General features: G+C 47.0%; 2 protein-coding genes across 2 annotated transcripts; one reads left to right on the top strand and one right to left on the bottom strand.

The window, feature by feature from the left end:
* The first annotated feature begins 6,078 nt into the window (after nucleotides 1-6,078).
* LOC141026762 (protein STRICTOSIDINE SYNTHASE-LIKE 10-like) lies at nucleotides 6,079-6,548 on the top strand. The gene is made up of 2 exons (XM_073503611.1): nucleotides 6,079-6,155; nucleotides 6,206-6,548. The coding sequence occupies exons 1-2, from the start codon at nucleotides 6,079-6,081 to the stop codon at nucleotides 6,546-6,548; spliced, it is 420 nt and encodes a 139-aa protein (XP_073359712.1).
* A 325-nt stretch (nucleotides 6,549-6,873) lies between these two features.
* Nucleotides 6,874-8,257, bottom strand: LOC141027965 (protein STRICTOSIDINE SYNTHASE-LIKE 10-like). Its single transcript, XM_073505669.1, has one exon. The coding sequence runs from the start codon at nucleotides 7,954-7,956 to the stop codon at nucleotides 6,922-6,924; it is 1,035 nt and encodes a 344-aa protein (XP_073361770.1). The 5' UTR covers nucleotides 7,957-8,257; the 3' UTR covers nucleotides 6,874-6,921.
* Between the last annotated feature and the right edge of the window lie 4,806 nt (nucleotides 8,258-13,063).

Genomic DNA, 13,063 nt, shown 5'->3' with positions numbered 1-13,063 from the left:
CGGGTACCACAGTAGCTCGGCAAGCACCTCTGTTTCCCCCGCCGTGGGTCCGTGCAGGCAGTGATGAAGCAGCCTTCATGACAATGTCTTGGCGACAACGAGATGCATCCTGTCGGCGCTCACAACCACGCCGTTGTGGAGCACTGATCCAACAATTTGTGCTTGTGCATGGGACTCATCCGTATCTATGATGGGCCTAGTAGCAAGGGAGGTTGGAGAGCAGCGTAACGTCGACGTCCAAGACCCACGCTCCAGAAGCGATGACGACTCCATCACCATGCCGGCCGGCGGTGACACGGCCGGGCGTCTGCATTGACCCCCCGTTTCGGCTCCCGTGGCGTTGGCAGGCAGGACCGCCGCGATCAAGGACAGGCACCAGGAACGATGTGCAACCGCCTTTCCATCCGCGTCCGTGCCAAGGTGGCCGTGGCAACAGGCGGAAGGCGCCGGCACGGTAGGGTGGATCGGGAGTCTGGACACTGGACGCGCCGGCATCCAAAGCTGCTTTGTTGGCGCCTCTGGCTTGACGGACTCCACGTGATGGGCCGGCGAGGAGAGCAGGAGCTCGCTCGGTCACTTTGCCGCCCTGCGGGACGCCACGACGAGACGCCGCAACCGAGGGATGAGGTGGCGCTCTGTTCTGTGGCCCACTGTGAGTGTCAGCACCAGCTCGCCCAATCCCATCATTGTTGCTCTTCTGTGTGGTCTGTGGTGCCGCCAGCGTGAAGGCAGGCCCGAGCAAGCATTAGCCAACCAAACAGTTGTCTGAAAATAAACCAGCCAACGATATTTTTATCTTACGGATCCATGACACAGAATACCAAAGAGAAGAGAATATCGACATCTACTGGAGTTCTGCACCATGGGGACAGCTCATTCTCCAAGCAATTCTGAGGAGTTCGCCCCGATGCCGATCCAGCAAAAGAATGCAACGATGGAGAAGCACAGATTGGGTGTCTTCTCAAAGCACCTTCCACCGATGAAGATAACAGCTGAGCTTCGCAACGATGCTGTGAATGTTTCTCCAAGTATGCCTTTGAAAACAAAAGTCATTTCTTAGAGCATCTAAAACTGCGAGTAGCTAATCCGGCCCTTCTCAAACGTTCGCGGGCGCGTTCATGGGCCATGACCGGTCACCCTTCACTTTGCTGCCTCTGCAGCAGTCTCCTTCATATCCGAACCCCAATATCCATGCAATCCATGCAATGTAAAACATAAAACTATTTAGATCAACACACTAGCAACAAACAGATATAGTTCCGACATCAATCGATAGTAGCAGCCAACGGACAACCAAAATAACAAGTCTTTTTCGCCAGACAATATGAATTAAACGTAAAAAATTAGATGAAATAGAGAGATGGAGCAGGATGGAGGAGTCACCATTTCCACGCAGGCCCTTCCCTTTGTGGTAGCCCGTATGGCTGTACCCCTCCGTGCAGGGCTCGGCGGCCGGAGGGGCATCGTCGTGGGAGCTGGAGCCATCAGTGAGCCGAGTCATCAGAGGAGGAGATGTTGACGGTCATCCTCTGGACCGTGCGGTCCTACGCCTTGGCTAGCCAGGGCGCCTTCGCCTTGGCTGCCACTTCCGTCCTAGCACGCTCTGATTGCTCGACGGCGAGCCCAGGCGCTTTAGATTTTTTGCGAGGGAGCTTCCGCGCGTTCGTCTCTTCCATTGTGAGGGTGTGTCGGAAGACCATCGCGAGGATCTGGAACTCCGGATCCACCGGTGCACGCGTGTATGCCCTGCGGGCGGCCATCGTCGCCCGTGTTCTTCATAGAAAAGTCTTACATTGTCTTTTTTATGTATGTTAGAATCAGTTCATGACAGTCTTATTTTATTTCACATTCCGACTGTGAAACTCTGAAATTTTGTACATAAGCTATGTTCAATTGAGGACATGGTGGTTACTGAAAAGAATAATTGCCTTAACTTTGCTAATCAAAATCCTAAAATTTATTTTCTTGCCAATTTGGAATTAGAGGATTTGGAGTTGGGAGTTTTTACTCGACCTTGTAGCAAATATGGTAACAACAAGTCAGGGGCAATGTCGATTCTGTTGTTAAACCAGACTATACTAATAATTCCAGGCCTTGTAGCCTTTCACGCCCATTTAAAGTTTCATGATAGGAATCTTTGGGAATATTAGAGGTCTTGGGAAAAATGGCAAATTACAGTGCCTTTCTGACTTAATCTACATATATAAACATGATTTTATTGGATTCTAGGAGACTAAAGAGATCAATTTTCTGAGGCTTTCCTTAGAGCTATTGGTGGCAATATTAACTTCTCTTGGCACATGATGCCTTCTATTAATACCACTGGTGGTATCTTGTTAGGAGTAAATGACGATTTATTTGAGTGCATTGGGTGTATTACTAAAACTTATTTTCTAATTGCCATTATTAAGAATAGGGAAGATGGTTTTTGCTGGCATCTAGTCACTGTTTATGGCACAACTTATGCTGAATTATAAATGGATTTTATTGTTGAATTGCATGAGGTTATGGGCCTTTTGACTTATCTTGTCCTTTTTGGAGGGGTTTTCATCTGGTTACGGAAGCTAGATATAAGTCTAGTGGCAATATCAATGCTAGCTTGGCATTTTTGTTTAAGGATTGGATTAACAAATGGGCATTAATGAAAACAAACTGGCTAATAGAAATTATACTTGGTGTAACAATCAATCAAAATCCTATTTTTGATGCAATTGATAGAGTTTTCTCTTCTGCTTGTTGGGATGCTCACTTTCCTTTGACCACATTGTATGCCATACTGTGAGTTGGTAGTGACCATGTTCCACTCCTTCTTGATTCTGGTGGTACCAAAAATAATTTGACCAGACCTTTCAGATTTGAAAAATGGTGGTTGTCTCACCCTGATTTTCATAACCTGGTGGAGGATATTTGGTCTACTTCCTCCCCTTTTACCATTGCTATTGACACTTGGCAGTTTAAAACAAAACTTTTTAGATAAACATGAAACACTAGGAGCATCAATATTGATACTGCTATTAAGAAAAAAAATGGTCTTCTATTGGAATTTGACATTTTTATATGTCTCCTGAGAAGAATTTGGTTCCTGATGTGGATTATCGGAGAATGAAAGATATACATAATGAGTTGAAAGACTTTTGGAAGAAGGAACAAACTGCCACGTGGCAAAGATCTAGGACTAGAAAAATTTTAGGAGACAAAAACACTCCTTTCTTTCATGCTTTAGCTCACCAAAGGATGAGGAAACCCATTTTCAAAATATCTCACTAAAGCCATAAAATCCTCCCTAATAATGTCCTAGAAAATTGGTTTTCCCGACTTTAATTCCCAAGAAGCATGATGCTAAATATATGAAATAGTTTAGGACAATAAGTTTGAGTAACTACTATATGATTTTTTTTAGTAAAATGCTATGAATAATAGGGTTTCTCCTATTAGGGATGGACTTTTGCCTTCTTGTCAATTTGCTTTTGTCAAGGGGAGATATATTTTGGAGCGTGTTGTGAATGCTCATGAAACTATCCATGAACTTCACCAATCTAAACATTCTGGGGTTATCCTCAAATTAGATTATGAGAAGGCCTATAAGAGATTTAACTGAGATTTCCTTGTGGAAATGCTTTCCTCTAGGGTTTTGGTAATAAATGGATTAGTTTGGTTATGGGCACTATCCGGAATTGTTCCTTCTATGTCAAATTAAATGATATAAATGGTTCTCTTTTTGTTAGTTGTAAGGGTCTAAAACAAGGGGATCCCCCTTCTCTTATTTTATTTAACTGGGTTGCTGATGTTTTATGTAAAATGTTGATCAAAGCTTTTCAAGAAAGAATTATTGCCGCACTCTCCCTAATGTTGTTCTAGGTAGGATCATCAGCCTGCAATATGCTGATGAGACCCTCTATTCTTGCATCCTAGTTTGGATAATGCTAGAAATATTAAGTTGTTTCTTTCATATTTTGACAATTTGTCTTGTATGAAAATTAACTTCAACAAGTGTGACCTGCTAACAAGATAAGCAACACCTACACACAAACAAAATAAAAACCTTGTGACAACTTGGAAAGGGGGTTTTCAATCCCCTCGTCTTGCTAGTTGGAAGATTAAAAGCAAATAGTGGATAGATAATGGTACAGTGGAAAAACAAAATAATAAAAGTAAATAACATATCAATGTGTATACACAAGTATTAAAGGAGAATGGTCCCTGGGGCCATAGGTTCGCTAGTGGCATCTCTCTCGTAAGTAGATAATGACAGTATGATAGACACCAAAGGGAATAATAAAAGTAGATAGTGGCATCTTTCTCCTATTTCGATGATATGTATGTTGTGATTCCCTTAGTGGTGTTATGTGAATGTCGACTACATGACACTTCACCATCTTTGGGCCTAAGGGAATGCATTGTGGAGTAGTTATTAGATGATGGGTTGCTAGAGTGACAGAAGCTTGAACCCTAGTTTATGTGCTATTCCGTACAGGGCTGATTTTGATCCACATGTTTAATGCTATGGTTAGATCCTATCTTAATTCTTTTTTCGTAGTTGCGGATGCTTGCGAGATGGGTTAATGATAAGTGGGTGGCTTGTTCAAGTAAGAACAACACCCAAACACCGGTCCACCCACATCTCGAATTATCAAAGTAGCGAACGCGAATCAAACCAACATGATGAACGTGACTAGATGAAATTCCCGTGTGTCCTCGAGAACATTTTACTTATTATCAGAGACCGTTTCGGCCTGCCCTTTGCTACAAAAAGGATTGGGCTACCTTGCTGCACTTATTGTTACTATTGTTACTTGTTACAAATTATCTTGCTATAAAACTACCTATTACCGATAATTTCAGTGCTTGCAGAAATTACCTTGCTGAAAACCACTTGTCATTTCCTTCTGCTCCTCGTTGGATTCGACACACTTACTTATCGAAAGGACTACGATTGATCTCCTATACTTGTGGGTCATGAAGGGCCCACTGCCTGTTGATGATAGTTTTCCAGATGAGCAATTAGCTATCGTAAATGCTTCTTCTAGTGATAATCCTTGCTATGCAGATTATGCTAATTTCATTCTTGCTGAATATATACCATCTAATTACACATATCAACAAGAGAAAAAGTTATTCTTTGATTTAATACATTACTTCTGGGATGACTCACATCTATATAAAGAAGGAGTAGATGGTGCTACTAGACGTTGTGTACCTGAGCATGAGCAAGAACATCTCATAAAGAAGTGTCACTCTGATGCGTATGGAGGACACCGTGTTGGAGATAGAACCGCACATAAGGTATTGCAATCTAGTTTTTATTGGCCTGCTCTCTTCAAGGATACACATAAGTTTGTACTTTCTTGCGACGAATGTCAAAGAATTGGTAATATCTGTAGACGTCAGGAAATGCCTATGAATTATTTACTTGTTATTGAACTATTTGATATTGTGTGCTTTGATTATATGGGACATTTTCCTTCCTTGAACAGTTATACTTATATTATGGTCGTTGTTGATTACGTAGCTAAGTGGGTAGAAGTTATTCCAACTAGTAGTGTTGATCACAACACTTCTATTAAAATACTTAAAGAAGTTATTTTCCCGCGTTTGGAGTCCCTAGATATTTAATAACTGATGGTGTTTCACACTTTATTCATGGTGCATTTTATAAAACCATAGCCAAATATGATGTCGGCCAAAAATCTTTCGGCAATTGTCATGTGTATAGCATCGTTGCTCATGTATAACCAATGTAATTTACAACTCGCTAGTAGAGTAGTAGTACATGCATTTTTCTTTCTCTGGTCATTCTATTATTAAGCTAATCATATGGTTGTGCATGCCTGTAACGAATTTGTGAGGAAGAAGAAGAGGTGTTGCGAGAGGCAGCACCAACACTACTCGCTTCGGAGCGGAAGGTGGGCATGGATTTTTAGAAGAGCTCTAGTGAATTCACGCGCATTGACAACTCGCTCGTACTAGGAGTAGTGCATGCAGATGCAGGCATTCACAACCAGACAAGTAGCTAATCATATGGTTGTGCATGCCTGTAGCGAGGGAGTGCTGACCGGTGACACTACCGGGCGGCTAATGATGTGCAACCCGCGGACCAGCAATGTCACCGTGCTCAGGTCCGGCCTGGCCTTCCCCAACGGCATGGCTGTGACTCTGTGAGCGCCGACAGGACGCACCTCGTTGTCGCCAAGACATTGTCATGCAGACTGCTTCGTCACTGGCTGCACGCACCTACGGCGGGGGAAACGGAGGTGCTTGCCGAGCTGCCGCGGTACCCGGACAACGTGCACCCCGACAGAGGAGACCAGGGATGGGTACTGGGTGGGCTTGAACCGAAAAAAGCAGTGGGAATAGAACGGTACCATGGCGAACTCCATGAGGGCCGTCAGGGTTGTCGTCACCGGAGATGTCAAGAACTGCAGGGTGGCCGTGGCGCTGCGGGGTTCAGCGACTCCACGGTGAGCGAGGTGGTGGAGAGGAACGGGTTGCTGTGGATCGGCTCCGTTGACACGCCCTACGTCCGTCTCTTCAAGTTTGCATCTCTCTAGCGCATAGCAGTAAGCGTCATCGGTTACTTGGCTGACATTAAACTGAAGCAAAAAACAAATGGTTTGCTAATAAAAATATGGATTAAATAGTTTGCCTGATAAAAAAGAAACTGGAGCATTACATATAGCCGCAAGAATAATAAGAAACTAAATCCATCCTATATCTTCAAGTTTGCATCTCTCTAGCGCATGGCAGTAAACGACCTCAGTGTCATGCCAGACATTAAAATGAAGCAAAAAACAAATGGTCTGATCATAAAAATAAGGATTACAATAGTTTGCCTGATACAAAAAGAAACTGGAGCATTATATTTAGTGGCAAGAATAATAAAAAACTAAAAGCCCTCCTATACATACTATTCTCTACTTCTCTCTACTTCCTTTTTACTACGCCGACATAAGGAAGCTCCACCGAACCCAGGTAGAGTTTGCCGTCATCTCTTTCCATGATCTCGGTTGGCCTGACTTTCTTTGACCCTCTCATCTGCTCGACTATCTTCCCATCGGCCCCGACCCTGACAGCAAGAAGATGGCTATCACGGCCAAAAGGCAACTCATTCTTCTCACGGTGCAACGCCACCCAATAACCTCCTTTCCTGTCGGGCCTGACATTATCTGGGTAGCCCGGCAGGTCGGCAAATGGCTCGGACTTGCCCGCGTCGACCCCTCTTATCCAGTGCCTCAGCAGCTTGCATGGGCCGGTAGATGCGACCACGAGGTGCGTGCGGTCGGTGCTGAGCGAGACACCGTTCGGGTATGTCATCCTAGGTTGGAGCATGATGACGTCCGATGTTCGTGGATCATACATCATGAGGCGGCCTGTGGAGTCCCCCGTCTTGGTGACCATCTCGTGTTCAGACCTGTCGTAGTTCATCGAGCTGTGGGTGAAGTAGACTTGACCGGTGACTTGATCGACGTCAACCCCGTTGGTGAAGCGCAACGGCATGCCATCAATCTGGTCGGCCAACACGGTGGCCTCCCCACCGCCGGGCGGCACACACATAAGCCCTTTGCACGCATCGGCCACGTAGAGGTCGCCCGTTTTCTCGTTGAAGCGCAGGCCAAGCGGGCGGCCGCAGCGGCTCTCTATGTCCGCCTCCGTGCCAAACCTGGATGTCGTGCACGTTTCGCTGTCGTAGCCTGGTCCGTAGGCGTATGTTGTCCAGCCGAGCTTGGGCCCATTCGATCTCAGGATACGGCCGTCGGATACGCTGTACGGGCCTCGGCCCTGAGCGTCGAAGGCGACGCTCTCCGGCCCGTGCACTTCTCCGTGCGGCAGGGGCAGCTGCTGTGTCCGGGAGGCGTCGAAGCTTGCGGCGGCGGCTGCCATGGCCCCGGGCATGAAGAGAAGGACGAGTATGACGAGAGCGACGGTGGCCTTGAGGAGGCGGCTCATGCCGCAGCCCATGTTGGCGGCTACCCTCCTCGCTGGCTGGCTACCTTAATCTTGGGGAAACATTTATACCCGGCGCGCCGGCCGAACATTGGGCCGGTCGCGCGCGGGACGTTCGATTGGGAGTCATCATGTGGCCAGAACAGACCGTGACCCCACCTTATCCCTTCGCTATGGTTGCCTTCTTCTTCCGCTCTCTCGCTCCCCAGCTGCTCCCCCGTCGTCCGAGCGCGCCCCGCGGCTCTGGTCGACTATGCGCCGGCGAGCTGCTACCAGAGGTGGCCGGAGATACGAGGCGGATCGCGCGCCGGCGAGATCCACACCTCCTCCCTCCACGCGGCTCCCATCGCTAACCTCTCCCCATCTTCTCCGCTAACCCCACGCCATCCAAACCACGGCTGCTGCCGAGAATGCCATGGACGACCTCCGCACCTCCTCCCTCCCCCCATCCGCCCACTCCCCCCCCCCTCTTCTAGATCTGCGGCGGCGGTCACACGGCCGTCGGCGTCACACATCTACCTGCAGGCGAGGCATTACAGAACCTGCCGCAGACCCCCGTGTGTTGCAACCGCTAAAAAAAAGCTTCAAACTCTATATGAAAAGCTTCAACCGTATATACAGAAAGCTGCAAACCTTCAGTGCTATCGAGGGAAGCTACAACCGTCTACGGAAAATGCTACAACCTTTGACGAAAAAAGCTTCAACTTAACGATAGAGGAAGCTTTCACCCAGGCGCTGCTCAAAACGAAAAAAGTTTCAATCGTTTACAGAAAAGCTTCTACCGTAGAGGAAAAAAGCTTCTACCGTAGAGGAAAAAAGCTTCAACCTTCGAGAGAGAAAGCTACAACCAACCATTTTTTTTGCTACTAATGTCTTCGGATTTTGCTGGAAACAACCCATTTTTTTGCTACTGGCGTCTTGACTTTGCTGTAACCGGTGTCTGGTTTTGCTTCCATCGTATCATGTTTTTGCTGGAACCGGTGTTTTCATGTTTTTGGTTCCACCCTGTGCGAGTTTTTTGCTGGAACCGATGCCTCATTTTCTTTTTTTGTTTCCATGGTGTGTTTGATTTGCTGGAATCGGCACTGGTTTTTGCTACCACCAGTTTTTTGGTTCTAAGCGACGCGACTATGCCATTTTTTATGCTGCAACCGGCGACGAGGATGGCCGGCTGCATCGGAGTTGTGCCGCCGCACCGGAGCTACGGTCGTCGCCATGGGGAGCTGCAACCGCGGGAGCAGGCTGCTGCATGCACGAAGACGGCGACGGCGACCGACAGCGACGACGGCGACCGGCAACGAGGGCAGCGACGGCGACCTACAGCGACAGGCGACGAGGGCAGCGACGGCGACCGGACGACCGGCGACGAGGGCAGCGACGGCCGGAGAACGTGCGGGCGGTTCTTCAAGGTCAGGCGCGTCCTGCGGTGTTGGTTTGACGAAGACGCGGGCGAGAGGTGAACGAAGACGAAGATTAGATCGTAATCGAACGGTTATTAGTAGGCCTATCGGATGGCTGCGGGCCGACAGCCCAACGGTTGGGCCGGTGCACCGGCGCAGATCGCTGCCCTTAATCTTGTGGATCGATCGGTACGTACGTACGTAGTTGCTCGGTCGATCTTCTGGTGGATCTGGATATGGTTTGATTTGATGGATTCAAGGGAGGTGGCTAGCTACAGGTCCTATTATATGTACGTACTTTCATGGAAAGCTGGTACAGGTCCGAGTCGGCCCATGGTTCAGAGTCACGTACGTAGGGCGAGTCTGACGGAGGCAATCCAGTCAGAGACGGATTCATAGGATTTTAAGGAGAACCGAGCCCGGCCGGGTACGTACGCTCATCTCTACTGGTTTCACGCGGTGGGGCTGTGCAGCGCGCCCGGGAACTCCGTGTCGATGGTCACCTTGGAGCGGGACGTCTCTCTCTCTTCCTCCCCCGTATATCCAGGCTAGGCCAATCTTCTTCTCTTTTTCTTTTTTGAGAATTAGGCCGAGCTCCGACCCAATCAAATTAATTTTTGGACTCGCCTGACCTGTTCGCCGCCGGCCTGGAATCGCAAGTTCATCGCGGCCGCGATTTCGGGACTCGGCCGCCGTGGTCTTTCTCGCCCCACAAGACGACATGATCTCCTCCTCCTCCTCCTCCTCAAGCTGCACTACGCCGGATCAGACGAGCTCCGACCACCCTTTTCTTCTTCTTTGCAGACAACAACAAGAATCCTCCCACCAGGGCCAGAGGGAGGGAACCTTCACCTACGACCCGGCCGCTGCCATCCGCCAACGACCTCCTACCCTCAGGCCTCATGTATCTTCCTCGACGGACTTCTTCCAAGACAAGACGCCAGCGAGCTACAAGAGCAGGGTGAGTTGTACACCATCTCCCATACCGAACTATGAGAGATTCAGTCAGCACATATGGTCCCCGTCAACGGAGCACTCACCGGCGACGACTAATCGACGGGTGAGGAGCCAGGAGCCAAACCACCTCCTCACAAGGAGAAGGAGAGCATCGCCTCTCGCCAGCCGTCGCCCAAGTCATAAGTCACACGCGCACCCCGCACGCGGACGATTGCCTACCTCTGGTATATATAGAGATAGTCTTGGAAGGCATGGTGAAGAGAAGTAGAAGGCCGTGGTGCCGCGGATCAGTGAGCTGGCGCAAGCTGAACCCTCCTTGACTAGTTGGTGGGCATCACCAGGCATGCATTTATTTCTTTAGAGGCTTTGGTTTCTCACGGGAACGAGAAGCAGCATGCCATGCCATGCCTGCTTACTAGATTGGGATTGGTTGGCGCTCTTGCGGCTGCACTCTATTTTGCTAGCCCATTACTGCAGGTTGATAACTAAATAAAATAAATAAATAAAGGCTAGTGACTAAGACGATTTTGCCAACAATTTGAGTGGTTCTTTCTTCGGTACGATACTTCATTTCTTCGGCTCGTCGCCCGCCAAATTGCAAATTTTACACCTGTGTTCATGGTTTGGACATAAACTAGACTGATGCAATTAATAAAGACTACTTCCCCAATACCTCTTGGTGCAGAGTAATCTACTTCCATCCACAAAAGCACACACAATCAGATTTGCCCGCTGGTGATGTTCATGTTATTAGTCTGACTTGAAATATTATAGCCATCTCGATTGAACCAACTAGGTGCAGATAGAGCCCATGATTCCGGAGTTCCCATTTGAGAGATTCATTCACACAATATGTAACCGGAAAGCAGCAACAACAGCTATTCAAACCCTTTCCTCAAGATTTCATTGCATTTCAAACCCATTTCATCTATGCTTGGTTGGGGACAACACATACATAAATAAAGACAAGGATATTTGAATTTCCTCCACCACTTGGGCAACACAACCAGCCAGCCGACCAAGAGAGCAGCAGCAAACAGCCAAGACATTTTGTTTTATGTATTGTATGTACACACAACAACATCACCACCCATATCAACAATTAGCACTTCGCCAGGACAAACAATGCACACACTAACACGATCCAGCCAGCTCGCCTTGCCACTTCATCTGGTGCTTGCAAATCTCGGACCTTGGAGGTGCTTCTCTCATCGGCGCCTTGCAGCAGCATCATGCGTCATCAATCTCAATGGCGCCAAACCGTCACTGCCATGCATCTGAAAGCACAGTGCTTGCATCAAGTCAGCAACAGTTTAATACTCCCTCCTTATCAAAATACAAGACTTTTTTTTATACAAAGGGAGTATGAAAAAAGGTCTTGTATTTTGATATAGAGGGAGTACATCAGAAATCCTAGAATTTATAAAGGAGGCATGTAAAACAAGTCAAGCACCACAAATTACTTGTACATCTGGGAAAGCAAGCTCGTCACAGGTCAAACGATCTTATTACTCACAACGCAACACAAGGGAGTATATCAAGCATGACACCGTCCTTGCTTTTCTGTTCTACTCGTCTATCCAGCAATAGAAAAGCACATCATTAACTCTTGGTAAAAAGATCAAGTGGCACAACCATGATCTAATTAATTCTACTAAAAAAATTGAACTTCTCAGGAATTCTTTGCAAACACTCATGCAAGTAACTTACAGAAAGATTAAGTTGACAGTCCAATTTATCTATATGGTTAAGTCTACACGTCTAAGGAAATCATCCCTTTGATATCAAAATCCACATCCTGGCCAGCGGCATGCCAAGATCCTAAACGATTATCAAATCTAAACAAACAACCGAGTCAGGTTTTTATTTTCTTTAGGTTTGCTCCTTTGTCCCTTGTAATAATATCTAAACCGAAACCGAGCCAGGTTTCTCAACAACAAAACACAAGTCGAGACAAATATGGCTGCTTGTTTACAAAGCACCAGCAACCGACCTCATGTAAAGGCAAAAGGAGAAACCTTTTCATGAATATGAAATGGCTTTCAAGTTAGAATGATATTTAATGGCCAAGCTCATGAAAAGAATGTCGGACAGTAAAGCAAATAAACAACTCGCATATGCATCAAGGTGCAACTTGTAACATCCAATGGCACATGAAAACCACAAGTTTGCAAAGGCGGACAACTAATACACACGAAACAGTGCAATTATGCAAAGCAGGCAAGCCGCGAAAATCAACCACATTGGGAGATACATCGACGGAGGATTAAAAGCGCTAATACACCTAACATGCGAGGCACTAACTAGGCAAGTTAGCTAGGAGGGCTGAGTACTCCTAGAACAGTCTCACACAAAGTAATAGAAATTGCCGCCTGACAAAAGCAACAACAGCATGATCGAATAGCAGGACCTTAATTATTTATGCTGGAGGCCGCGACATCAACCACCAGGTCGCGCCAACAGGAGCTGCAGTTCTGAGTTTGTACTCAAGCCACTACAAAGAATTGCAAAGGAGTAGCTAGTCAGATTACAAATATCGAATCATGATGATTATCTTAAATGTAAAAATGCTTCTGCCGACACCGATTGAATAACTAAAACAAGATCTCATTCTACTACAAAAAGCTTCTCTGGAATGAGTATCAAACCCAAACAAACAACATGCACAGTAGCAAAAAATCCTAACAGGCACAGGGACTAATTTCAACAACAAGAGCATCACAAACACAAGTTTGCCGTGGCCGGAAGACCACCACCACAACACA

The sequence above is a fragment of the Aegilops tauschii genome, chromosome 7 (genome assembly GCF_002575655.3).
Source record: "Aegilops tauschii subsp. strangulata cultivar AL8/78 chromosome 7, Aet v6.0, whole genome shotgun sequence".
Classification (NCBI taxonomy): Eukaryota; Viridiplantae; Streptophyta; class Magnoliopsida; order Poales; family Poaceae; genus Aegilops; species Aegilops tauschii.
The sequence above is the reverse complement of the archived record's forward strand: the minus strand, read 5'-3'. Positions and strand labels throughout refer to the sequence as shown.